Source organism: Epinephelus fuscoguttatus, linkage group LG16, assembly GCF_011397635.1.
Source record: "Epinephelus fuscoguttatus linkage group LG16, E.fuscoguttatus.final_Chr_v1".
Lineage (NCBI taxonomy): Eukaryota > Metazoa > Chordata > Actinopteri > Perciformes > Serranidae > Epinephelus > Epinephelus fuscoguttatus.
In genome coordinates this window covers 17,274,255-17,301,935 of record NC_064767.1, presented here as the reverse complement: position 1 = coordinate 17,301,935, position 27,681 = coordinate 17,274,255, and the positions used below count along the sequence as shown (strand labels likewise).

General features: G+C 39.0%; 1 protein-coding gene across 1 annotated transcript in view; it reads right to left on the bottom strand.

The window, feature by feature from the left end:
* LOC125903722 (VPS10 domain-containing receptor SorCS1-like) overlaps positions 1-27,681 on the bottom strand; it is a 69,647-nt gene that overhangs the window by 18,217 nt on the left and 23,749 nt on the right. Inside the window, exons 4-19 of the mRNA XM_049600821.1 lie at positions 27,370-27,528; positions 25,853-25,926; positions 17,944-18,008; positions 17,286-17,404; positions 16,854-16,943; positions 15,809-15,988; positions 11,862-12,008; positions 8,600-8,702; positions 8,225-8,301; positions 7,537-7,628; positions 7,273-7,380; positions 6,857-6,974; positions 6,585-6,718; positions 4,767-4,880; positions 605-776; positions 115-301 (exon numbers count right to left, since the gene is read on the bottom strand). Coding sequence (XP_049456778.1) covers positions 115-301; positions 605-776; positions 4,767-4,880; positions 6,585-6,718; positions 6,857-6,974; positions 7,273-7,380; positions 7,537-7,628; positions 8,225-8,301; positions 8,600-8,702; positions 11,862-12,008; positions 15,809-15,988; positions 16,854-16,943; positions 17,286-17,404; positions 17,944-18,008; positions 25,853-25,926; positions 27,370-27,528 — 1,939 coding nt within the window. The remainder of the gene's footprint in view (positions 1-114; positions 302-604; positions 777-4,766; positions 4,881-6,584; positions 6,719-6,856; positions 6,975-7,272; positions 7,381-7,536; positions 7,629-8,224; positions 8,302-8,599; positions 8,703-11,861; positions 12,009-15,808; positions 15,989-16,853; positions 16,944-17,285; positions 17,405-17,943; positions 18,009-25,852; positions 25,927-27,369; positions 27,529-27,681) is intronic.

Sequence of the window (27,681 nt, the reverse complement as noted above, 5' to 3'; positions counted from 1 at the left end):
GGAAAAGGGTCACTTTTCTCATATTAACACATTCAAACATCATTGGATGAGTACTCATACAATTGTTCATGTTTTAGCTGCAACTTATAAATGTCTGTTGTTGTTTTGACTCACAGGAGACGTGGAGGTAGAGTATCACCCTGTCAAAGCCCAGACTGTTGGTTGCTGTAGCAGAGACTTGGTAGATGCCAACTTTACTGTAGATATGTTTGACCCCGTCATCGATGGAGCTTATGTTAACATACGATATGGCGGTCCCGTCGCCGAAGTCCACTGTTATACTTGTCATGGAGCCGAGGCCCTTCAAAAAGAAAACAAAATACTGTCACTCACACTGCAGTCTCAATTGTTTTGTCAGCATCCTTGCTGACACATAACAAGAGTGCATTTTCCATAATATCTACAAAAGTATCTACAAGAACGAGGTCAAGTGGTAAATCACGTCAGTGCATATTTATTTGATACACTGGTGCTGCGGACTCTGTGCTGTGCCTCTGACAGCATCTCGATATACAGATAAAACACTACAGAAAAAGCATGTGGCCAACAAGCATCACCCTGTAATACACACACTGCTGTTGCTTTGATAAAGTGAAGTCAGCACCTCTTCCAGAAACACCAAGAAAGTGACATTCCTCTCCAGTGTTGCTACCAATGTTCCCTCACTGGTGAAGAGCTGGAGGCCCTTGGGGGCCTGACTGGGACACTTCTGTCGCCTGGGGCTGTACTTCAGCAGAGTTCCCTCAGTGCAGTTGTTAGACAAAGCCCGGCGATATCTGGAATTCATTAAAGACCCCCAGAAGACACGGATGAGCACCACATGGATGTAGAAGCAGCCATACAGCACATGCACACACAGGGAGACATTCATTAGAGAATTACAACAAACTTTTTGTCTACCATTCCCCCACAGCTCTATCAGATAAGCCCAATTAGCTTTTTAATGACACCAGCCATCTGTTACAAACGTGTCCGTTCGTAACAGATGTTACACTATTAATTATATTAAAAAGGATGTGTTGATATTTTGTCATGCAAAACACAGCTACTGATCACAACCACTACAACTGTTTAAGTAAACATAATCAAAATATGGTATGAGGTCTGCAAGAGAGACAAGAGGCTAGTGAGTCACCTAAAACACCTTTGAGACAGAGAGAAGTCATACCCATGACTCTGGAAAACAAAATTCTGAAAGTGTGGCATCAGAAAAGGATTCACTATCAGGAGTCCTGCACTGGGTCATGTACATGCAGGTACCCAGTTGGTGACCCCCAAAAAGGTGATACAGTATGCGTGCGGTATTTTGTCTTTATTTTATTTCCTGGTTTGGTTCTGGATTAAACAAACAACAAGCGGGTCAGAATGCAGGTGTTGCATGATAAATACATCAAAATAAAATGAGAATATAATAATTTAATTCAATGTTTTGACGTTTTAATCCTCTAACTGCTGACTCTGTGTGTCAGCTCTGTCTTCTGTGGCAGCTGGAATATGATAGGTGCCTCAATAAGGTGGCTTACTGACAGGCACGTAAACGCTGAATGCAGCTCAGTATTATGAGAATAAGCAAAAAAATATCCATTTAAATTGTTTTCCCCAAATCACCTTTGTTAAAACATATTATCTTAGTTTCACATATATGAAATGTCGAAAAATAATCACTTTAGACATGCTGCCTAACTGTTATTTCAACAGCGTATGGTTATTATAGGATTTGCAGTTTTGGGTCAGGTTGTGGAACTAATTGGTCAATCCACATCATAATTCTGGTTCAGGAGTGGGTCGTCAAAATCAGACCTGTGCAGGACTCTAATCTGGAGGAATCTTAAGAAAACTAAAGAGGAGAGTACTTCTCAGGCAAAAACGTCCTTTGTTATTTACAACTAAGCTCCTTTCTTAAAACCACTCTAGGACCTTCGAGACTTTACATGTGTTAAGTGATATAGAGAAGCTGCTTCGTGAGGGAAATGTTCTTGGATTCATTTCAAAAGTGTATTTTCTGTTGATGGATGGAGCTTTAAAGCCGGGGTTGCATAAATCTAGAGAGTTGTGGGAGTTTGAATTAGATGTAACAATTGATATAGAGCTTTGGTCCAAATTGTGCCAAAAAAAAAGTGTGTCAGCCGCTAATAATGCAGGATACAGATCGATCCTTTATGACCTTCTCCACCAACTCTATTTTATACCGCAGAGATTGCATAAATACAAACCTGAGTCAAGCATGTGTTTTAGGTGTAGTATAGAGTAGGGATGATTTTTGCATTGCACCTGGTCATGTACAAATCCTAATACCATCTGGCATGACTTTTGTAATATCATGACATATCTAACAGGATTTCTCTTCCCGCTGGATCTGCAAATTGCACACCTATTTCCAACACATTTCAGAACCTGATGACGACTTTCTAGTTGAAGCACATGGTTTATCCAAATGATTTTTTAACCACAGTCAGAGTGCCTCGGATGTATTTTTTTACTACCTGCCTGAGCCATGGACTTTGACACTGAGTGAGCTGGCTGGTCGTTGTTTTTTATCTTTATGTGGCTATTTGCCTGATCCTTGAAGAAGAACTGATTTTTTATTTACAAATAACTACACAGTGCCGTCACCCAGTGTCATTGTTACTGTTGCTGGGGAATCTCACAACCATTAGTGCACATTAAAGAAGCTTTCAAAAAAGGTTTTTAGAAACAACTTAATGAATTGCCAAGAAGTGAACAGCAATGATGTGGAAGTCTGATTTCCATCTTGTTAAAGCTAGATGGTTTTTGGAAATGAATAGTAGCACGCCACTGAAATAGATCACATACTGTTCTCCCAGAAATGAGTTTAACATGCTTCTGAAGATTGCTTCCGAAGCAGGATTTGGAGTTTGAGACATAACTTCAGGGTTAACTCTGGGTTTTCAATTTCGTTTTTTACAAGGATAAATCACTGTGGTAGCTTATTCTGTACAGATAACCTGCCCCAGAGCAGGTTAACTTCAGAGTATCAGATCACAGCCTGCCAACACCCCGACCTCTGTCCAATCAGATCACTGAAGAAAAAAGTATTGATCAACAATAGTCCGGAGTCTCAGATAAAAAAGAGTAGAGTCAGTAAAATCATTTCATTGTTCCAGGGCTCTGTTTCCACTGGTTTTAAAACAGAGTTTCTAATAAAGAGAGAGATTGTTTTCACACTAAACACATTATTTTAGCAGGAGTTGAGCCTTTACAAAGTTTACTTTAATCTGCAGTGATTGCTGACAGTGCTGCTACCTTTACACCCTGATTCCATCAATGCGGCTCAAAATAACATGAGACACCTACGTGATGAGAACTAGGATAAAACAGATAATATCTTATTAGTAAAATAATCCCCACACTGTTAATTGGCTCTCGTTATCATAAATGCAACATTTGGGTCAGACAGACCTCATCAATGATTAATTAGGCTACTTTTCCACCTGTTACTTCAGTAGCAGAAACAGTCTGGCGTCACTTTTAAGTGTTGTTTATTTTATTTTATTTTTTTAAGATAGTTTTTGGGGATTTTTAGCCTTTAATGGATAGGACAGACAAGTGTGAGGGGGGGAGAGAGAGGGAGTGACATGCAGCAAAGGGCCACAGGCTGAAGTCGAACCCGGGCTGCTGTGGGAACAGCCTTGTACATGGGGCGCCTGCTCTATCCACTAAGCGACCGATGCCCCACTTTAAAGTGTTTTATGTGACATTTTCAGAGTAGTTTCGTTATCATCCAGCTAAACAGCAAAAAATACTCTATGCTATGTCACATATAGTCCAATGATACCTACACATAATTTAAGTCTCAGCTGACAATGTCTTTTTGGATAGTGTTTTCAATATTTCCACATTCTTTTGTTATAAAATTATAGTATTGTTTACATCCCACGGCACTGACACTTTACTGTCTCGTAGTAGCAGACACTTTCGGTACTGTTTCATCACATATCATATGATGTAGCCTACTTCACGTCATGGTTCTGATGATGTCGCTTGTCATTAACACCCCCTCCTCTTTCACATGAACACGCTCGTGGCTGGATAGGAAAACCCAGAGTTGACTGAACTGGTTGATAACCAGATAACCATAAGAGATATCCTGGGTAAGATGATCTGTGTTCATAGTACAGGCCTCTAGTATAAAGATGTTACCAGCTTTAATACATCATTAGTCATCTGAAAAAGCTTGTTATTTTATGTCATATATGCTTAATTATTCCTTCTTTTTCCTCTTTCCTTTTAATTTTAGTTGACAACTACTTACGCCTTATGAGTAAAATCCTCTTTCAGTTTGTATTGGGGCAGGACAGGGAGGGGATTTGGAGCCATGTTTGTGTATGTGTGTATTTTGTATATCTTCTCTAATGTAAAATTTGAAATATTGTGAAAATAGTTGACATTTTAATTAATTATCCATTACTTTTAGCTATCTTGACTTCTCTACCTGCTCGCTAAGCCCTGTTAATGTGGTGTTCAGGTGCATTCGGTTTACTGTGGCTGAAAGTTCATCGTTTCCTTTATCTATATTCACCCTCACACCAATTTGTAATCCTATTTGTGTTCAGATTTTCTTGCAATCTTCCTCCTTCCGTCTGTTTTGAAGGTTAAAAACCTTTCTTGGGTAGTGAATAGTACACAACCATTTTCACACAGTAGTAGCAGGTGATTTTCAGGAAAGCTGAGCTTGAATGTAACCAAGGACATTTTTACAAACACTACTCCCTCTGCTTGTGTCAGTACAGAGAAATCAGGTGTACCCTGTGGTGTTGAGGAAGCTGTCCCCTGTGATGCAGTCTCTAGATGTTGCTGACGGGATGAACCAGAAGGCCGGGGCGCAGCTCCCATCAATCTGCCTCTCAAACCCGTAGTCACTGTTTGAGTTGGAACAACAAGCAGAGAGAAAGACATACCGTGGAGTTATTGAGATTGGTTATCATTCATTTAAAGTATCAAATATAATTACCTGCCTCAAACAGAATCATCAGAATAAGTACATGTCTACTGTGTATAGAGGTGTTCTCGGCTCGAGTAAACTTTTCACGGCACGGCGGCTCCGAGTGTTTGAGATTTGATGTTTTATGTATCAAACTTCTGAAGCAGAAAAAGGATTGTGCGTGTTTACACAAACTATAATTACACCTTGAGAAAGTGAGAGGGTTCTGTCAGACTTCTTTCATCATGATCAGGGAAACACAGTCTCAGAAGGCAGAGTTGGAAAGTTTAAAAAGCCTTTTTAGTAATAAAGTGGTATTAAGCTTGTTTAATATACGAGTAGGTGCTGGGTATTTATCAGGAAGATAAATATGAGACAGAGTCGAGTGATACAGAGGTACAAAAAGTTCTGATTTGAAGTGAAACTTGTTAGACGTACAGAAGTATATAATAATGTAATAGACTCTAGAGTGAGGCGTAAGATTTATTATTTATGCAAATCTATTCAAGGGCGGTTGATATAAGTAGAAAGATGCAGAGAAGTAGTGCTATCAAATATTTGACTTCTCGGGCTGAGCTTCAATCATTTCAATCAATATCTTCTGTCAGTTAAATAGTTGGGATGACATGATCGTAACTGTCTCATAAAATTATGGGTAACACTTTACTTGAAGGTATCGACATACGAGTGACATGACACTGCCATAACTATGTCATTGTCACAAACATTTTGTACATGTCATCAACGTTTATGACTGCTGTCATTCGGTTTTTGTAATGACAAGTTGACATTGTTTGGGTTGTCTTGATTATGACACCTTGACATTAATTAAAGTGACATTACCAGAAGTTGTCTTTGTCATGACAAGTTGACATTAAATTTGTTTGGGATGTCCTTACAATGACAACTTGACATTAACCAGGATGACATTACCAGAAGATGTCCTTGTCATAACAATAATAATCATTATGTCAACTTGTCATAAACACAAGAAGATTTCTTGTTAATGTCAAGTTGTCATAATCAAGACAACCCAAACAATGTCAACTTGTCATTACAAAATCCGAATGACACTTAATGACAGCAGTCATAAACGTTTATGACATGTACATAATGTTCATGACAGGTTCATGACCGTGTCATGTCATAGTTATGACAGTGTCATGTCACTCTTATGTAGATACCTTCAAGTAAAGTGTTACCAAATTATGTTGTCCAAATTAATTATTCATGACAAACTGTAGATAAAATTAGTAGTTTAAGTTGTGTTTGATGTAATGTGTGACCTCATGTGTGATTGTTTAGATGCCATTTTGCACACATTTGCTGTTTTGTGATATATATAAAAATCAGAAAAATGTTTTTATTTATATGGAGATATTGATTATAATACCAATCTTACCCAAGACTTAAAACAACTGATGGTAAATTTTAAATCCATAGGATTAACTAACATCCTAAGACGATAAACAAAATAACAGAAATCTGAATAACAAGTTGTAAATCACAAAATGTGACTCTTCAAACACTCCCCTTGTTGTGCCTTAGGTTTGCTTCACAGACTCTGCCTCTGGAGAGTGATAAAGTGTTGTGCATTGGATTTAATGAAGTGAAGAGAATAGCTGCAGAGCAGGGAACTCACCACTCAAAATCTGCCTCTGTGCACGGGCAGGAGTCTGACATCTGGGAAATATACTGATTTCTGGCCTTGACACATCGAACGTTTGCTTTCAGTTTTTGGAAGATTCTCTTCATTCCCATGATGCACACTTCACCCTGTGATGAATAATGCATCATAAACATTTCAGAGGTTTCTTTTTTTTTGTCTTGCACCATCTTTCTTTCATTGTGTGACTGAATCAAAGAGACTCACTTGGGTTTAATCAGCGAGGAGCAGCGGCAAGATCCCCTTACCTCATTGTGTAATTGCCATGTCATGTAATCTTCAGATGTGCATTGCTGTTGGAAAATGGACCGGAAGTCGATTTTGACAAGTTGCCACTCAGATCGATGGCTGAAATGACCAAATATTCTGCACAAACAAGCCAGAAATGAAAGGTCAGAGACATGTGCTGTACGGGGCAGATGTATAGAAAAATATAACTCTGCTTTGTGTGAGTTTATTACACTGACTTTAATCCATAATCCTCTGTGGGTTGAGAAACTCCTCTACATCTTGGGCTTATGAAACCCTTTCAAAACCACATTAAATAGACTCAAGAATATTTATGTACACATCCAAGTCTCCATCGGGGTAATATATAATTACCCAGTGCAATAATTACCAAACTAGAAACACATAAGCTCTTTATGATTCCTTCATATCTTACGTCATTATGAGGGTGTCCTCTCCAGGCTCCCCCAGCACCCCATCAACATAGAGCGGAGAGGAGGTGAAGCTATATTTGTCCCAGTTTCTGCCCTCATCAAAACTCAGCCTGAGGGAGAGAACAATGGTTGGATCACAGACAGACCAGCCACAAATAGAGTTGAATTCAGTAAGAAAACCCTCAGCAGAAAAGCAGTCTCACTCCTTGTTTTGAAGATTGAGTATAGTCTCGAAAAAGATGCGGTACGTCCTTGGAGAGCCTTACCAAATGTGTCTAATTGGCAGAGGTGTGTGTCGGATGGCCACCAGAGATCCTCCTTGATTCAGGAAAAACACGCTGTACTCTTCCTGAAAAACCTGCGCACACACACACACACCACTAGCTTCACTTTATCACACCACAGAAAAAATTCAAGTCTACACAAAGTATGCACCGATGACAACATAAGGAACATGCATACTTAGACCTACACACTAAAACAAGTAGCAACCACAACTGTTCTTTACACAAGAGTCTCAGTTGTGTGAATAAACAAAAGCGTCAAGCGAGTGTTGCTCTCTTTGTTGATTTTTTGTTGTCTTAAGCCGGTGGCAAAAAATCTGTACGCTGCTTTTGGTTTGTTTTACAGATCAGAGATGCACATTCCTTCACAAGGCTGGGTGTCAAACCTCCATTCTTTATTTCATTGCAATTGTGGCTGCATCACCAAGAACTGAAAAGCGAGAGCTGAAAGTTGGCATTGAAAGCTCAGTCAGATTCCTATTCTTTATTCAGATAATGCCTGACTAAAGTCATATATTTTTCATTTAGTTTCTGTATCATATTGAGGGAAAGTTTAGAGGAAAAGACAGAAGCTTTTAAGAAGTTCGGCAAAGTAATGTATCCAAAAACTATTGCAGTGCAGAAACACAGGTGCTGTACAGGGAACAGTTACACAGTTACCATACTGTACCTCTCTCCAGGTGTTTCCAGCATCAGATGTGATGAAAATACTGACATTATTACTGGTCAGCTCAGGTCCAACTACACCTGAACACAGAAGGTAGAAGAGCACTATTTTCAGCTCGGTTGCTTTTTTTTAAAATTCCAATATTTACTCAGACAAGACAAGAGATATTTTTGATATTCTTCCCACTGAAGAAACACAGAACAGATGTGCAGCAAACACTGATTTCATTCCAGCAAGAAAACTGTTGTCGGCTGAGAAAGACAGCGCTGGGAACAGAATTAAAGAACAGATTTAACTGGGAGTGCTCAGGGATACAATCGAGGACCATCATTAACAGTAAACAACAGTACGGCTTTGCAAATCAAATCATCTCCTCACCTGACGCTATTATAATTCCAGGAGCTGAATCTTTGCTGACAATGTTTCCCGAGGTGTAAGGATTCTCTGACACATGAAGGTGTAGATGTAACGAACAATAAGGCTGCGAAACACAAACAGGAAGAGATTACTTTGCTGAAGTCAAAATATGAGGCTGAAAGGTGTGAAACAGACCTGGTTTACCCACAATACTAAGTGTCATAATGAATGAAATGGCTGTGTATATATCATTATTTCAAACTAAGTACAGTGAAACCATCTTATAGTGATCACAGTTACGGTTCATTTTGGGCACTCATGTTCATACGTGACAACATATGGAAAGAAAAAGCATTTAAAACTCTGGTAATACTTATTTTTAGTTAACTCCCATGACACTCTGCCTGGAAATAAAGTCATTTTCTCTTAAAGCTTATGACAAACTGCCAAAAACACAGCAGCAAGATGCAGCAGTGAAACTCAGTGCTGCTCAGTTTGCTCAAACAATCGGAAACAATCATGGCTGCTGATAGAGACAGAAAACAGCACCTGCTGTTGAAGCTGCTGGATTGATAATGCCCGGTCACGTAATGCCCCCATGTGATGCACCCCATTACTTAATTTACATGTAATAAATACACATTTGATAGTCTTCTGCTTGAGCAATACAGAAAAAAACAAAATGTTATAATAATCATCAGCTACAGCAATCAATTTGAGGCAGACAGACGCGATCACTGTAGGAGGGTTTCGCTGTAATCACTTTATTATTAAGTAAGGAAAAAAAGCGAAATGTTAAACTGTTGTGGCAGAGAGATTTGAGAGAGAAGCTTGAAAATGAAACACAACACAATATACAGCGTTACAATTATATTATCATACACCATCAAGTCTCAATAGGATGAAACTGTAATTTATGCTGAAAGCTCAATATGGAAATATTCCTTTGACTCCTGATTTATATTTACTCAGAAACACATTTATCAAAATGTTTATTTTCAGTTTTTATGGTTACAAATCTTATGCAGTAGTTCTCAACGTTTTTTGTGTCAAGAACCATGAGGTCACGCACCCCTATTCAGTAAGAATTTGCTTCAGGGGCCTCCATCTGAAAAGATTTTGGTTGTTAGATATGATTAAGACCAGAATTCTGTTTGGCAGCAACATCTGAGGAGACACAGTAACTGTGGAGGGGGTGAGACCTCTGATCAGAGTAGTCACTTTTATGACTCTTACTCACTTCTATAGTGGCTTAAATAGTGACAATAACCTATTCCACATTTTCTGGAGGATACCTGCAACTGCCTCAAGGACCCCTGGGTGTCCGCGAACCCCTGGCTGAGAACCACTGATGGTATGAGTGCATGCACAACAGATTAAAAGGCAGTTTGGATGATAGGATATGTTCGTGGGACCTTTTCTGGACAAATAAAAATAAACCAAATGCCTTTTAGATTTTACTTATGGCTGAGAATGTCCTCTGGCTCACTGGGTCTACAACAGTTGTTTGTGCTCCTTACTTTTTATGTCTGTGTATTTTTATGTTTTTTCTGCCTTTCTACACCATGTTTTTTAGGCCTGTTTTCTCTTGTTACCATGCAACTGTGACAAGCTTTTTCCTTTCTACCAAAACGTCCCTTTATAATGAATAAAAACAACAAATTTAATTGGAAACATTATCAGTCTTGCACTGAATAAATGGTAACATAAAAGTCATCATGACTTTATTTATTAAATTATCTATTAAATAATATGTTTTTAAAATGTACTGCAAGTAGTTAGTCCTGCACTTCAATGCAGCATATTACATTATGTGAGGAAGGGATGCCTAATAACAGTTGACCAAACGTTAATTGACCAAAAAGGTCATTAGTCAGCAGGATTTCATTGGTCACTTAGTCGCAGAAAAATAAGCTTGAAACACTATTAGGAGCTGTGCCTTGTCAAAATAAATTAAAACATATATGACTGAACCATGTGGGAATTTAATTTGAAAGGACAGACACAGGAAGTGGCCACACTCAGCAGTCAGACAGGAGTCACGTTACAAACCAATCACAGCTGACAGATATCTCTCCCTTCTTCTGTAAATATTCAGTCTGATAAATACGGAAAAGTTGATCATGTTAGTGCAGGGCTACCCAGAGCTGAACATCTGTCCCACAGACGATAAGCCTACACACTTATTAACTGCGCCTGGAAGAAGATCAGCTCTGCACTCAGGATTTCAGGTGAACAGGCTATATGATGCTTGTTAAGGTTGCTTAGCAACCTCAGACACAACCTACCACCATGCTCTTGAAAGCTCGCGCAAAAAGGCACAAGAGTAGCACTTTCACAGGTGGTTAAAGACGCAGCTTGTGTACAGCCTCTAATTTCCAGGGCTGGTACCTGCGGTTATTCCACAGGCTAGTTAATAACATGTCGGGCAGGAAATCCAAAGTGTGGGATCATTTTGAGAAGGTGAAGGACGAACCCAAGGTGATATGTAAACTCATCTTCATTGGTCGACTACAAACATGACGTATCATCTGAAACATGTTAGTAGCTACATGCCCATTAGCCACTTAGCACAATCATTACTGCTTTGCCCACAGCGTCATTAACAGGCAGCTCGCTCAGTGTGTGACGTGCACTTGTAGATAAAATATAGGCCTATATTAATGAAGGTTCATTAGTACGGTTTTGTATTTCTCTGTAATGTAGCACAGTGTTAACAATGTTACTGATACTATTCTTTCTCACACCTTCAACTCAAACCATTGTGTTGGCCCGCCCAAAATATATCATTTAATAATTGAATTAATATCATAAACATGCAGGCGACTAATGGCCCTAAATGATGACTATTAGTCACTTAAAAAAATTCTTGGTCTGGGGGAGGCCTAATGTAGGAAATCATGTATAGCAAGCTTTTGCAAAATAAACCCTGACAGGGTGATGCTGGACTGAATCTCTCTTGCTGTATATTATCCTAATTATTACATGGCGATTTACTAAAGAAATCAATCTTCATGTTTTTGAATTTGCCATTAATTGAGGGCATTTATGTTGAGTCTTACCTCTAGAGTCTTTGATATATCTTGGACAAAATGTGAGTGACAGTATGTTAAATCATTTAAAAGGTCTCTTCAGTTACTGACGTATTCTGAGCCGTGCTGATATGAATCACATTTATTTCTCCTCTTTGACCACAGCATGGCGTGATCTTGTGTTGTATTTTTTAGAGCAGATAATGGAAATCCAAATAACCAAATCTATCTCTTGTCAGTGGCCCACTTACTTGTTCACAATAGACCTTGTTTCCCTGGAGATCGGTTGATGGAGCCTGAAGAAGACGCCAGTCTCTCCCCTTGTTGTATGTGATATAAGTTTTCACTTGGTTCTCAACAACTTTATTTGACAGGAACACCCCTTTAATCCCGGCAACCTGAGAACATGAGAGATGGAGAGCGGTAGGGGGGAAAATAACAAAAAAGGGAGGAAAAAAAATAACCGTAAATTATTCAGACTTAAGTAAAGCTGAAGGCCTAGTTCGGAGAGGAAGAGATGTCTGAAAGTGATAGTTTTTCTGACAGGGAGCACTATTTTGGACCATCTGTAGGACTCTGCTGAATCAAAACAACATATGGCACAGCCCTGAGATATTTCTTCTTTGTATTTATGTGCACAGAGATTCCGACTCTCACGTGCAGCCATCACTTGAGTTCACATTTCTCTTCCAGTTAAAAAGCACAGATCTTTGTCAAAGACAGAATCACTGTTTCATATATTCTGCTGGTCGCTGCAGTTAAATATCTCTGGGTATAAAATGTGTGTGGAGGTCAGTGAGCAGTGAGAGTAACTAATGCTGATGGTTATCTTAGGTGTGTTTTTGTAACAATGTGATGCTTTCACTGCTGGCTGCAGATGAGGTTAATCTAAAGTGAGACATACATGTGCAGTCACTGCCCGACTTCATAGCACATCTGTCAACACAGATATAACATGTTCAGGGCACAAGTTAAAGCTGCTATTTTGCCCGCATTGTGACTATGGGCTTTAAGTGACACCAGTGATTCCTAAACTTGTAGATGGTACGTTACCTAAAGATTGAACCTACTAGATGTTTTTTTTTTTTTTGTGGGACAATGTCACATGAAAAAGATAATAAAAGCAGGCGGGACGTGCACAGAAGAGATGCAGCAGAATGAAACGCAGTGTACCAACATCTGTTCCATTACGGTGAGGACATCCAAGACATCGAGCGCAGGGTACACTTAAGGAAGCACGGAAGAAAATTAAGATTAACTCCAAGCAAAGTTTTAGGCTGTCCGTGGGTACTTTAGTTGTCTTGTTATTGTTCAAGCTCCCAAACCAGGAATTTAAATTTGTATGGTGCTCTTAAGATAAAGTTTCTAGTTTCTTCTCATAGCAAAAGACATGAAGGTTAGGTGGGCTAGAGACTCTAAATTGCATGTGAATGTCAGTGGATTGATGAATAAAGCTAAGAGGGACTTTATCTGAGTGTACAACTGAGTATTATTTTAATTACTGGTAAATCTGTCCAATATTTTTCTGATCAATCGTCTGCACAATGTCAGACATAGTGAAAACAGCCATCAATTTACAGGAACACTAAGTGAGCTCCTCAAGTTCTCTTGTTTAGATCTGCATTAATTAGTCAATTATTCTGTCAGTTGATAGACAGAAAAATTAGTCAGAAACTACATTGTTAATCAATTAATAATTTAAGTCATTTATTGAGCAAAAATCCCAGCTTCTCAAATGTAAAAATTTCCAGCCTGTCTTTGTCTTAAAGGTATACTATGCAGAATTACCCCCCAAAAAAACAATGTACAGACTCATACAGAAGTAATCTGTCTCTGTCATCACTTAAGACACACTACAGGTATGTGGCGGTGTCTGCCGAGACTTCACCCTCTGCCTGTGTTTTCTTATCTTCTTTTTATTTTGCTGTGCGCGGGACGTTCCTGAGGACAGCACTAAGGGGAGGTTCGGACCAGATGCTCGACCGTAAGCAGCGTGCAACCAAGAGGAAGCTACAAGAATCTCGGACACAGCGCTGGAAAAAAAATGCAAATATACCGGAAGATTGGACATCTTGGGTTGGCTTCCACTCTCACTGGTGATACCGTAAACAAAAAGTAATCGACAATTTCTGCATAGCATAAAGTAGAGAGAGACTACTTTTAACTTCCCCCCACGTATCGTTTCTGAGTGGTATTACTGTTGGCGTTGCTGTTGCAAAGACAACCAGATCACTTTCCATTTCCTGAGAGCCTTCTAACAGGACTCTTTTCCTTCTGCCTAGTAGAGTTTCCACAGTTGCTTCAGTAGATTTACCATCTGCTATGTCCGCAACTGGGGATAGTAAATGCAGAGTATATACATTGACACTCTGCGTTAACTGGGGGTAGCTATCGATAGCCACTAGGGAAAACAAAAGCACTATCCACCTCCTGTTTTGATTGTGCAATGGTTGACACAAGCCTTCATTTCCTTGGGGACTGGCAGACAGAGTCCCATCGTGAAAACAAGGCTTATAGGGAACTAATCTGAACATAGATGGTGTCATTATTCTTTAGCCATTACGTTGTGTAATCCCCATTTACTTCATAATGATAAGGTAAAGCAAACTTTGTTTTGTTTGCTTTGTTTTGTTTTAGCTTCTTTTTAGCCCTGCCTTCTCTCTATTATTGTTTTATTTTATTGCATGATGCATTATTGTCTTTTATTCACCTTGTACTTTTTAATAATGTAAACTTGTGTTGAGGCATATAACCCATCTGCCTCGACTGGAAACACTTTGGCTCAACTCCGGTTGCTTTTAAATGTGCTGCATAAATAAAAGTGACTTGACTTGTCTATTTCCACTTTAACATTATTGGAAGCTGGATGGATAAAAGACAGCTCTAGAATATTACAGTGGGCAGCTTCCACTATTTTACTTCATTGTGTAGATCTAATGATTAATCAGTTAATTATAAAAAATGTCTGAAGAAGATAACTAGTTGCAGCCCTACTCTTGTCTGGCCAACAGTTTAAAACCTGAGATATTATAGTCTGATAATCAATTTGCTATAAAACAGATTATTTTTTTTTTTTTTTTCCTGTCAGTCGATTAATGTAATTTCAATGCCAATTAAATGTTAAATATATTAAGAGTAATCCAAGTAAATGGTAAATGGCCTAGCACATTTTTAGTCTTCCAACCAATGCTTTTTACACTGTGAGTCACATTCTCCCATTCACACACTCATTCATACACTGGTTGTCGAGGCTGCTATACAAGTTGCCACCTGCTACTTAGTTTTTAACACACTCACACACCGATGGAGCGCCCATTTGGGGTCCGGTATCTTGCTCAAGGATACTTTGGCATGCAGACTGGAGGAGCCGGGGATTACACTGCCGATCTTCCTATTATTATTCAGATTATTAGTGGACGACCCGCTCTGAGCCATAGCTGCCTAGTTACCAGTGTTGTTGGCATTGAAATTAGAGTTGTTCTGATACCAGTATTGGAAATGCTCCAATACTGCCTATAATGCTGGATCTTGATCTGTGAGTATGTGAGTCTATGCACTGATCTGATTGCATGTATTTTATTTACGATCTTAAATAAAGTTCCTGGAAATTAACTCTTCTTCGCTGCTGCTCTGTAATAGTAGCATACATAGCAAGTTGCGCTCTGCAGCCACTGGCAACAACTGTTTTAGAGCTGCAAAAAAGAATTGATTTCCAGTAAAGAGTGTAACATTAGCCACTGATAAAATGTCAGCAATTTGGCAAAATTTTACACTGGAAAGTCAAATCAGTAGAAGATTTAATAATATACAGCTGTTCAGTTGTAATTTTTTTTTTTTCTGCAGTGGTGTCAGATCTGTATCACCTGATACGCAAGTTCAGTTATTGGAATTGGTATCAGGAAGGCAAAAATGGTAATGGAACTACTCTCATTGCAACCAACATTATGTGTGGGCGTGAGAATTGCACAAAAAGTTTGCAATGTTATATAAAAGAAAATAAATGTGCATGTCCAATTGCACTAATTATTAGCATGAGAATTGATTAGTTTGATAGTAAACACTTATGAATGTGACACATTGTCCTACACACTGCAGCAGTTACAAACCCAGGCCTGTGAGTTGAGTTGGTTCAGCATGCCTGAATAACATGAACACATGTGGATGACAGCACTGCCCCAGCAGCACCGTCACTGCCTACCTCATAGAGGTCTATCATGATGTTGCCCTCTGGTCCTCCACTGCTCACAACGTTCTCCAGCATCAGGGTGAAGAACAGCCCTCTGGACTCAGACATGTACAGGTTATAGGAGTCATTCTGGTGCCAGTCCTGAATCGCTGCCACCACCTGGTTGTCGTCTGAGCTGATTATCTGCAAGTCCTAAGTATGTGAAATTCATGAGTGCTGTAGGTGCCAACAAGGGTCCAAGAATAGACCCAAAGGAGTTCTCTCAACAGAAAAGTATGTCTGCATATTAGTGTGCATAGTGGCCACAGAGCTCGAGCAGCAAGCTAGCGATTCGTCACTTCTTGACATCATTCAGTCAGGATCAGCAGCGATTAGACCTCAGGCGTTTCATGCCATGCACTAAAAATGAAGACAGGCTCCATTTAATTTTACTGAATCCCTTCTCCAGAATGAGGCGAGGTAGGGGATGTGTGTCCTTCGCAAGGAAATTTGACAGTATACATGGATGGATGGATGGCTGGACTGATCGAAACAACACTGCGGGCTCTAAATCTCTCCTGTTGTTGTGACACGGTCTCTAAAACCACTAAGCCTCCCTGCTGTGCTTTCAGCAAATGGGATTCAGTGCAGAACACTGTTTTTGTGCAAATGCAAATGGACTTTTCTGCTTCAGAAAGTTCCTTTGGAGTTATGTGGGGAAACTGTGCTACACATTCATTTTTTAAGCAAATATCTGTTGATACAGATGAGAGGGCAACTGATTAAAAACTGTGCATGGGTCTTAAATAAACACGAGATCTGAGGATGTAATTATGCATAACTGAATCAATTTTCAGGAGGATAATAATGCGAGGAAAACAATTTAAAGGATTTGTCAGCAAACATTATGACTAACTGGGAACAACCGTACTTAAAATCAACCCTCACTAAGTCATCGTGATACCACAAAACAGCCTGAAGGAATAAATAGAGTGTTTCACAGTAAAAATTAATGCTGCACAGTTCCTCTGCATGTGCTCAACATCACGAAATGCCGCACCCTTATCAGCAGTCTTACCTTTGGCAGAGTGTACTTGGGAAGCTTCATTGGGTAGAAAGCATTTCTTTTATAGGACACATAATGGACAGACTGGCCACCTACTGGCACCTGCAGAAGCAATATAGAGCAATTTGCAGTTCATTCACATTTCAGGTAAATATTCATAAACTTGACTGTGTACACTGATTGCTAGCAGCATGTATCAAACACTTTAAGCCACCATCAAAACTCTGGGTTTGTTACTAATTAGGATGTTGTGCATTATGGCAGAGTGGAGTTGTAGTATAATACACAACACAGTGATTTCAATTCCATGCCATCCTTTCCCAGGATAATGGCCCCTTTTAGTTAATGAAAAACATGGCTGTACATTAAGATGCGATTGAATGCATTGGTTTTACAGCTTTTAATTGTCCTTTAATGAAGCCAGACCTTGCAATAAAAACCCACCTGGATGAAAACGTATTCATCCTGAACCACCAGGGAATTAGGGATGATAAATCCAGGGAAAGGCTTGCCCTTGTTTCCATCAGAGCAATTCTGAAGTTTACAAGTTATGTACTGTGACCCTGTGGGTAAGCAAGAAATGAGTGCTAAAAATATAACAAAGAGAAAAACAAACAACCTTCTACAGTCCCCGATCAAGGTTTAGCTTATGCTGATGGTATTAAGTGAGCCATAGAGGCAAACTTTTGGAGGCCAAGCCTTATTCTCACTAATAGATAAAGTAGAGAGAGAGCTGTCCCAGTGTGTTAGCATCAGCCAAATGAGGCGGTCTCCCCAGAGACAGGGCATTAACACACGAGGCCTTATGGAAGTTCCCCCCTCTCTGCACTGTGGCCAATAAAAAGAGCCAAGTCACAGCCCGGCCCTTGAAAAATGAATTAGTTTAATCGTATGAAGAGTGTCCGTGCAGCCAACTCAGATGGGGAGGTAAGTTTTAGTACAGCAAGAAAAAACTCTCACTCTCTCGTTTTCTGAAATTAAGGGTTACGAATTTACACCCCAGGAATTGTAACAAATGCTGCTAATTTGAAGTGAAATCTAATTAAAACCTTGACTAATCTACTTTTCTGTGTTGCCAAGGTAACATAATTTCATTACTCACGTCCATCAGAGATGCTGATCTCCAGGTGAATCATTCCTTGCTCTTTGTCTAGACCCAGTCTGGACCTGTGACATGACAAATATGCAACAAACATCAGATTTGTGCCTAAAGGAAAGTCACCCGTTAACAATGACACTGTGTGCATGAATACTGACATTGTGTGCATTAATAATTACATCATATTGTCACATTTAGGTCAGCTGTTCCCAAATGTCTTGTTTGTAACCCCTCATCACAGCTGATGACCTGTTCAAAACATGAGCTGTACTTGTATATAAATTCTTTCACCAAAGACAGATGTTTCCATTTAAGGACTTTTTTCCTTCTAAAGTAATTTGATTAGAATCTGAATTGTTGTATCTTACTTTTTTGAAGACCTCTTATAATCCTTAACACCCCAAGATGGTTGCACCAGCTCTTTGCAGGCAGAGTTATACATCTAAATTAAAAAGGGGTGCACTGGAAAAACAAGTTTCTACGCAGTTTTACATCAAAGAGATTAGCTGCTGCCTGTTTGAATGTTATCAGTCTATGAAACTGCTGTTATGTCTTGTCATGGGGAGCATCATGTGGCCCTCTTCCTCCTATGTTTACATTTACATTTGCTGTTGAGTGGTAGGGTTGCAATGGTATGAGATTTTCATGGTATGATAACCATCTCAGAAAATATCGCAGTTTCACGGTATTACAGAATTTCCATTATTACCAGGCAGAATTATCCTTAAAGGAATGGCAATGGAAGGACTATTGTTGGTTGAACAAACGTATTATGACTATAATTGAAACTTGAAACCATTTTGTTAATGGGAGTATGTGTAAAAAGTCTCCCCTTTGAAAATAACTAAAATAAAGGGGAGATTCTCCATTTAGTTGCAATTTCTGTTCAATATCATAGATAACAAAATGCACACTGCATGATACTTATCCGTGAAACCGGTATATCACTGCAACCCTATTGGGCGGCACCTCTAGTCGCAGTAGTAATTATGTCAGGAGCAAAAGAGAAAGTCAGATAGTGTGGTATAAAGAGTGACAAAGCCCACATGGGTTGAGAGGTGGAAGGGAATGAATGGGTCAAACAAACACTGGACTTTCACTAAAGAGACCATTGTTTATGTCCCGTATAAAACCAAAAGTCAACGCTGACCCATTTTGAATTACCGTAGCGAGCTTACATAACGTACCTAATGTAAGTGAACTAACATACGTTATTTAATGCAACAAACACACCAATTTTAACCCAAACCTTGGTCTTCTCCTTACCTTAGCAGTTTTGGTGCCTAAACCTACTACAACTTTAACCAAGTGTCAAAAACGTACAAGGATGTGTTGCTTATGCAGCTTCTGGTCAACTGGTCGGTGCAGTTTGCCTTGTCTGAAGCATAATGGTCATGATAACAACTGATAACATTAATTTTATGGGCTGTTAACAATCCAAACGGGCGTTAGGCTAAATTACAATGCACAGGCTGAAGGAGTTGACAGTTTCACATTTTACTGGAGTTGTTTGATGTATGATTCCATGTGATAAATAAAAGATTTACTGATTGACAGTTGTTGTTGGACAGAGAGGTGGAGGGGTTTAACTAACTTAAGAGGTAGATTCAATTTTAAACAACACTGTTTTCGCACCACTCTGAAAAGTATGTGTATATCAGTTTGTGGGGTGATTTTGTGGAACACACTGGGTGACAAAATGAGACAAAGTAAAGACACCAGACAGTTTAAAAGGAGATACAAAGACAGTATTTTCACAAGGTACAGAAATGATTAGAGGGAATGTAAAGCACACTGTTTGTTTTATACATGGGTAATATTGGTTATCAGGTATTAAGAAGTGCAGTGGTGTAAATGTGTGGTTGACGGTGAGGACAGTGTATTTACGTAACAGTTTGATCAGTGATAGATTAGTATAGTTTGCGATTGGGGGTAGGACTAGTCAAGCACGTTGCTTCTTCCTACTCCTTCTCGGCCATGAAATGTTCATTTATGTTTCTCACTGTAAGTCTGTTCATGATTTATTATTTGTCTGTTTTGTTTTGTTTTCTACAATATATTCTATTTCTTTAAAATGTTTACAATAAATAAATCAATAAGATAATCAATAAACTTTAACTGTTGCATAAGTATTCAACCAGGAGTGTGATTTCCTTTCTATGATTTCTTGAGATATGGCTGGAAATGTATTTTGTGAGGTCACAATGACCTTTATCTTTGACCACCAAACTCTTATCAGTTCATCGTTGAGTCCAAATTGACGTTTGTGCCAAATTTGAAAAAAAAAAAATCCCTCAAACATATCTAAGATATGATGTTCACAAGAAAGGGACAGACTGAAGGATGTTCGGACAATCAGAAAACATACAGTAATGCCACAAGGCCACAGCCGTTGCTGGTGCAGAGGCATGAAGAATCCGTTCTTCTTTCTTACTCCTTTTATCATCTTGTGATCTCGCAGATTTATCTAGAGACACTAGGTTTTGATACTTCGGCTGGGAACTACTGATTCAGATTACGCAGTATGCAGTGCCTGTACATACAGTAAACTTGATTACAAAGCATTTGTCTAGCAATTTTAACTTCATTATTTATTTTGAACATCAGGCGGCTTAATAAGGCATCGAGGCAAAAAGCTTTATCAACTACTTTGTTGCTGTCCCAAGGCATATTTGATAAACTGATGCTGTGTAAATAATTATAACAAAAACAAAGAGAATTGAGAAAACTGTTCACACAATCAATGCATTTTCCTCACAGTAATAGTTTCCGCAATATTTGCGGTTTGCATTAGATTTTCATTTTGAATTTATAAGGGGGCAGGGGAAATAAGAGATGTAGCTGTGATCTTTATTGTTCTCTCAGGAGCAATAATACAACAACCTAATCTATAAACACTGCCCTGATGGACGTTTGACCTACACTGCACTTTATGGGGAAGGTGCACTTTGCCATTTCATTCACTTCCAGTAGAGATTCTTCATGACGTGCAGAGCGACAGGAGTGACCACTTGTTGTATTAATAGCAGCTGTTGTGACAGAAGATGGGTTTCTTCTCATTCTCCATACCGTGTCTGAACTATAATATAAAAAGCCCCCGTCTTGCTTCCCTCAGCACTCTGTAATTGCCTCACAGCTCCATCTCTTTTAATGGACTTTCTGTCAAATACTTCATCCAATTCTATCAGTGAACAGCAGCACTTGCTCTTAAATAAACCCCTGCAATGTTACACAGTGTTCTCCAATAACTAACACATACCAGTGTGTCCGCCCGGCCAAGGGTGGCTGTTAACATGTTTTTGTAAATCATGTTTGTCAGATTTTTTTCCAGATAAGATGAGTGGTGCAGGATGTGATGAAAGAACTACTTTCATACTTGATCTCTGATAGTTAGATGGGTGTTTTTTTCTGGCATGTTTTGGTGGACTTATTTCCTCGAAGATAAAAGGAAGTGTGTGCAAACATCAAAAATTATGCTTTTGATTGAGCCGTCTTCAATGCTTCAACTTCAGGATGATGATAAAAGAAATCTCAAGCGCCACTGTCAATAGCTAGCACATAAAATCAAGCTGTAAATAATGATTTGAAACATATGCTGTATATGATGTTAAACTGTAATTGCACTTGAGAATATTCTCTAGCAGCGGCTCAATAGAAAGGTTCTTTGCTTGGACATCCCTGGGTTACTGAGGTGAAATCTTTATTTGGTATGATTAATTTATTCTCTATTTCTTAAAGACAGGCTGCAGTGTAATATTTATGAAGCTCAGTGCAAATTGTTCCTGATGTATGAGGAAAGATGGTCTGCTGATGTTGGTATGAACCTAAATTACGTGCATATTGTCTCGTGGAAAACAACCACAGCCTTATGAAGCAGAATATAACTAAAAGTCAAAGATCTCTGTGTGCATAGTTGAGCTCGGTCGCATTACCATTAGCTACAGAAGCATATTTAATTGTTTCCCTGAAGAGAAAAGGCTTCATTTGTTATGTGATTTAGATGAGACTGAAGATGACTGATCATGTTTCACTGCTCATTATATGATGATTTAGGGGCTGCACTCTTTATTAATGAGTCCTTCATATCTTATTAGTTTTTCTGAATGGCTCATTATGATAACAACAACTCTTTTTGGTGTCTCATAAGTCTACTTTTAGGGGGAACTTGTATTTGTATGACACAGTAAATAACAACTAACAAAGTAGGGAGTCATGAACTCTTGAGGAGGTTATAGACTCTTCAACCATCGTATGAAATGAGTGTCATACATCCACCACCCCTTTGAGGATTAAAAACATCATTCACCTTTTCCCTAAAGTGATTTTTATTCACCATAATACCATTGTTAATGTGTCGGGTCATTGTGTCTCCCAGACGACTGCAAAAGCTGCAAAAACATCTACTGTAGGTCACCTCAACCTTGTTGATTAATCTGCTTCTTTAGTTCTATGTGTGAGAAGGATTCTTTCGCCAACAACTATAAAAACCATTATAAATTAAACATTTATCCCAAGCCATAATCCCTGTGCCGGCATCCAACTGCTAATAATGCTAAAGCACTCGGAGAGACACCCAGAAGCTCTCTGCCACATCGTCAGTGCTGATTTAATGCAATATACATCAGATATCATACTAAATAAATTACAAACGGATAATATTTGGATTTGATTCCATTTGTAACACAGCATTTTCCCAACAATATTTCATGAGCAGATGGCATTCAGCAGATGAAATATTAATCAGTGTATGTAAACTAGATGCTTGCTGTATTATGTAGAAATAAAGAAACAAAAGAAAAAAATCTTAAAATGCACAATGAGATTTCATTTACTCAACTTTTACTGTAAATAGTGGTGGAAAGTAACTGAGTACATTTACTCAAGTAGTGTACTTAAGTCCAGTTTTAAAGTCTTTTTCATTTTCTTGGGTGCTTTCATTTTGTGCTACTTTATATGTCTACTTCACAACAGTCATCTGAGAAGCGTAGTTTCTTTTTAATTAATATTTCACATTATAAATATGTCATACGCTTATAAAATTCAATACAAAACAGCACTTATAGGCTTAAGATGTCTGAGAGTGATGAAAAATGCAGTTACATATTAATATTAACAATCCAATAATGTTACATGTCATGGTTTATCAGTCAAAGAGGACAAGTCAGTGGTGTAAGGTAGTTACCACGGGCCCCAGGGCACACTAGTTATAAAGCGCCCACCCACACCACTGGCAACTGCTAATAAAAAAGCCAAAGGGATCTAATTTAGGGAGCTTTGCTACTTTTCCCCCCTGTCTGTTTCTCTCTTGCCCTTTCTTACTGACGCTTTTATGTTTAATAGGCATGCCTGCTCGATGGACTTGTAGATGTGCTCAGCTTGTCGGTCTTGACAGATTTTGCTCTGAAACTAGCTGTTGTATGGTATCATCTTGTCACACGATCAAATAGAGACTTGACATTAGGCATTGCATACTTGTATATGACAAAATCATAGAAAATCAGAAATTATCCATTTGATTGAATAGTTTCTTATAAATAGTTCAGTCATGGTTATTTTAGGGCATGTAGAGTAAGCATAGAATTTTGATACAGTTTGATACTGACCATTTTACAAAAAAAGAAAACAGAGAAAAGAAAAAAACTAAATCATGACGGAGATGGATTTGTATTTTTGGGGGCATATAGCCTACAGCAAATGGCACCATTTTTGATCTAATGTGAGTTCTTCTTTAAACACAGGTGTAGTTCACCTGATGGGCCCCAGTGCAGCCGCACTGCCTGCAATGTCTTCACTTCTAATGCTTTAATTCTTTAAGAACATTTTGCAGATAATACTTTTGTACATTTAAAGATTCAGTGTGTAGGATTTATGGACATCGACTGGCAGAGATGATGAACTGCATAATAATAAAGGTATACTATGCAGGATTGTCGGCTGCTGTTTGCAAATGCACTCACCAGCAACAGTGAAATTAAAAGCCAACCCCAGATATACTCTTGTTTGGCATCTCGCCTCACTATGTTAGTGCTGTTTTCAGCACTGTTTTTTTGGATGCCTGCTGCTTACAGTCTGGCACCTTGTCACTACCTTTTATAAAGACTCAACCTCACCTGAGCACTGTGGGGATAAACGCCCATAAACGTCCCAAACACAGAAAAACAGAAGAAAATAAGACAATATGGTCAGAGGGCAGAGTCTCTGCAGAACAACACACCAGCACACTCCTCTTCATCACTCAGAGGGTCAAGAGTGATTGAGAGGGATTACTATGAGTCTATGCGTTCTTTTTAGAGAAGTCCTTCAAAGTTTATTTTAAATAACTATATATTCAATAGTTAACAATCCCATTTTAAATACCGTAAAACATCAATTAGAAGCTCAGGCTATCATTTGCTGAAATCACTGATGTCAACAGGCTTATATTTGGGACAGGCCTTTAATTCATTTAACACAAAAACTGTTGCTCAGCAAAGGTAGGAAATAGGATCCAACTGTTTATTTGAACCAGTCTGAATACTGCTTGTATAAAATTAGGCTTTGAATACCATATCAATAATGTGTGATATCATTACACTTGTTTCATGGCACTCGAGGATTATGGCATCTGGCATACTAACACAAAACCTTTAACCTTTATTTATATTTAAAACTTTATCCTGATAAAACAATAATCATAACTTGGATTCATTTTTATGAAAATCACTTTAGATTCTTTTGATCGTTGGACCCTTATAGACTAAAGAGATATAAATAACTTACCTGGTAATGGAGGAATGGTCACATATTTTGATGTAATAACAGCTTCAGAGGCAGGGAATCACTTCTTATTTTTTTCATCATGGTGGTAAATCTGAATGACTTACAGTCTTCTCTGGTGCTCATGGTTTCAATAATATGAAATGAACCGAGCTAACAATGTGTAGCATCTCCATATTGATAAAAGTTTAAACATTTATATTTGTATGTGTGATCTTAACAGCTAACTAATGTTAGTTCAAGTGGGTAGTCAACAATGCGGTTTTATACGTCCAAAGAACTTCTATAAAAATGAACTGTGTGGCAACCAGACCAGGCTTCTAATCGAGACAGGCCTTTATTTGTCAAAATGTGTGGCTACATCGGGCTAGTAATAGGGACTGGGTGTTTAATTGGGAGCAGGCTTTTAACTGAAGTTTTACAGTAAGAATTGCTAACTTGCTGTTGCCTTAGAATGAGCTGTTTGTATCTACATACATAGTGGGGGGGTCCTCTTCCACAGAGTCTGCAATGTTGTTCTACTGTAGCCCAGAACGGACAAACCAAACACTGGTTCTAGATAGGACCAGTTAGTTACACCCAGTCTGCAACTCCAACTTTAGATGCCACTAAATCCTACACACTAGACCTGTTTCACCCTTACTCTGTTGCATTGGTGCTTTTACCTTAGTCAAGCATCTGAGTCCTTTTTCCGCCGCAGACTGTCATACGAAATGTGACCAATTATCGTCTCATGACATTCCTTTAAAGCATACATGACAGTCTAAACGTGTTTATAGGTATAAATCTGACTCAGTAACATGAATGTTTGTGTTTACATCACTGTAAATGAGATTCAGACGGATCAGAAACATGAAATATTAACACAGTATGTTTACTCCCACGTCTGAATCCACAATCTGCGAAGACTTGTTGGCATGTTCAGCAAAAACACACATATAAATAAACATCTTTATAGAGAATGTACAGCGAAGGCATTTCCCCGCTGTACTACTTGTGTGTGCAGAATCCTGAAAATGCATACATTTCAATTAATTTATGTATAATTGTTCTGTCCTTGTCTATTATTCATAGTGTTTTTGGAGCATATCAAACATTGCAGTGTTTCTCCCCCAGAAAGACAAACCCTCTGCAAATGACTGATTGTTGAACTCACCAGTAGAATCTGTTGGGGACGACATTGTCGTGCACAAGCTGCCATCTCCTCCCAAATTCAACAGAGACATAGAGCTGAAAAATGACAGGAATGCATTAACCAAATGAGTTACAGTATAAAGAATAATGATCCAAGTCAGAATATCCAAGAGAATTATTCCCTGATTTATGTCTAACTGTATTATCAAGCAGCTGTCAGGATTTGTAGATTCTGTGGTGTCAATGTGTTGATGTTGTTCTGAATATTGCACTACTGAGTGCATGCTCTGTGAGAATGCATCAGTGATGAGAAAATCCATCAGTCCCTAGAAAAATACAGTGATACTCTGAAGGCAGAAAAAAAATAAAAATGGAAAATAATGACGATTATTCGTTCTGATGCCTTGGAAGAGAGGAAAGGGAGGACAGACAAATTGGCTTCTATATTAAAATCAAAGTGTCTCCTTCTTACAGTAACTCAGCAGGATTTCGGCCTAATTGGTGTTATAAAATCACTCATTTAACTGTCATTGTACTCTTTTTATTCCATAAAGCCATTAGACGTCTTTTTACTGCAAAGCTGGACTTGTGTCCAAGCATTCAGAAGGCCTGTCATCTTGCCATAATGATCGAGCTGCAAGCGTCTTAAGCTGGGAGCTTTACAAGGATAAGCAACATCATTTTGACTTATCTAAGAGCTTTAAACTTTTAAAAGACATGACAGACAATCAATAAATGTAAAAATGAATCAGAGCTTAGATTAATTTCAGCAGTTACGGGGGAAAAAAACTGATTAAATTTAGCTTTACAAAGACGTACAGAATGACCTGGAGGCAAACTTCTCCCGAGCATCTGTATTTTGACCCGTCGATGGTTCTCAACTAAGCTTTCATCTTCCTCCCTGCACCATTTATCTCACTTCTTAGACCTTGACTGTTTTTCTCTCGGAAAATCAAGTCTTCCAATAGCGGGCTGGCAAGGCCGAGTTTGATGTCTGTTGTGTTGAGTAAAGCAGACAGCAGGGTTCTCACACTGAGTAATGAAAGGTGTGTGTTTATGCTTCCAATTGTGTGTTTGCGTGTGAGCTTGTGGATTGTTTGGGCGCGTCTCCCTTGTTAACTCTCCCCTGTGCTGTCTGGGGCACATTCATTCAGAGTTAGAGTCAGCAGGCAGACCTTATGACTTGTTTAGGAGAGCAGGTGATCAGCTGCCTCTATTTTGGCAACTGCAGCCTTGGCTTAAGTGGCACATGTCTACGAAGAGACTATCTGCTGTTATCAAAATGAATGCTTTCGACCGTGACAAGCACCTATGTTTTGCATTGTTTTATAGAGATATTAATTTTGTTGTTGCCCAACAGGCTTGTGATATATAGTCGGACACGGCACTGTGGCACTCACGCCCGGCTAACATGTGCATGAAAAGCAGCAAGTGAACCCTACACAACAGCCCTTATTCAGCAGCCAGGGATTTTTTTGTGCTGTCACATTTTCAGTTTTTATTCTAGCTATTTCATGCCGCCTGACAGCTACACGTTACCTTTTGGTCGTGGCTGTAAGCCAAAATCCAGTCCTCCTGCTCGGGGTGAAAAAGCAGGCTGAGGATATCAAAAGCTAAGCTGTGTTTCTGATAGGTCGCCCCCTCGTCAAGGCTAATGAGCAGGCTGCTCTCCACCTCCGGGTCGGTAAGTAACATGATCTGAGACGAGACAAGAAAGGAGAAGGGGGAATCAGCGGCCCACCTTGACAGCATCCATTCCACAGGGCTTATGTGTACTTGTACGATGCGCTGCTTGGAAGAGACGCATGATGCAGACTCCTGCAGGGCTGCTATGTAGTGAAAATGCTAAAA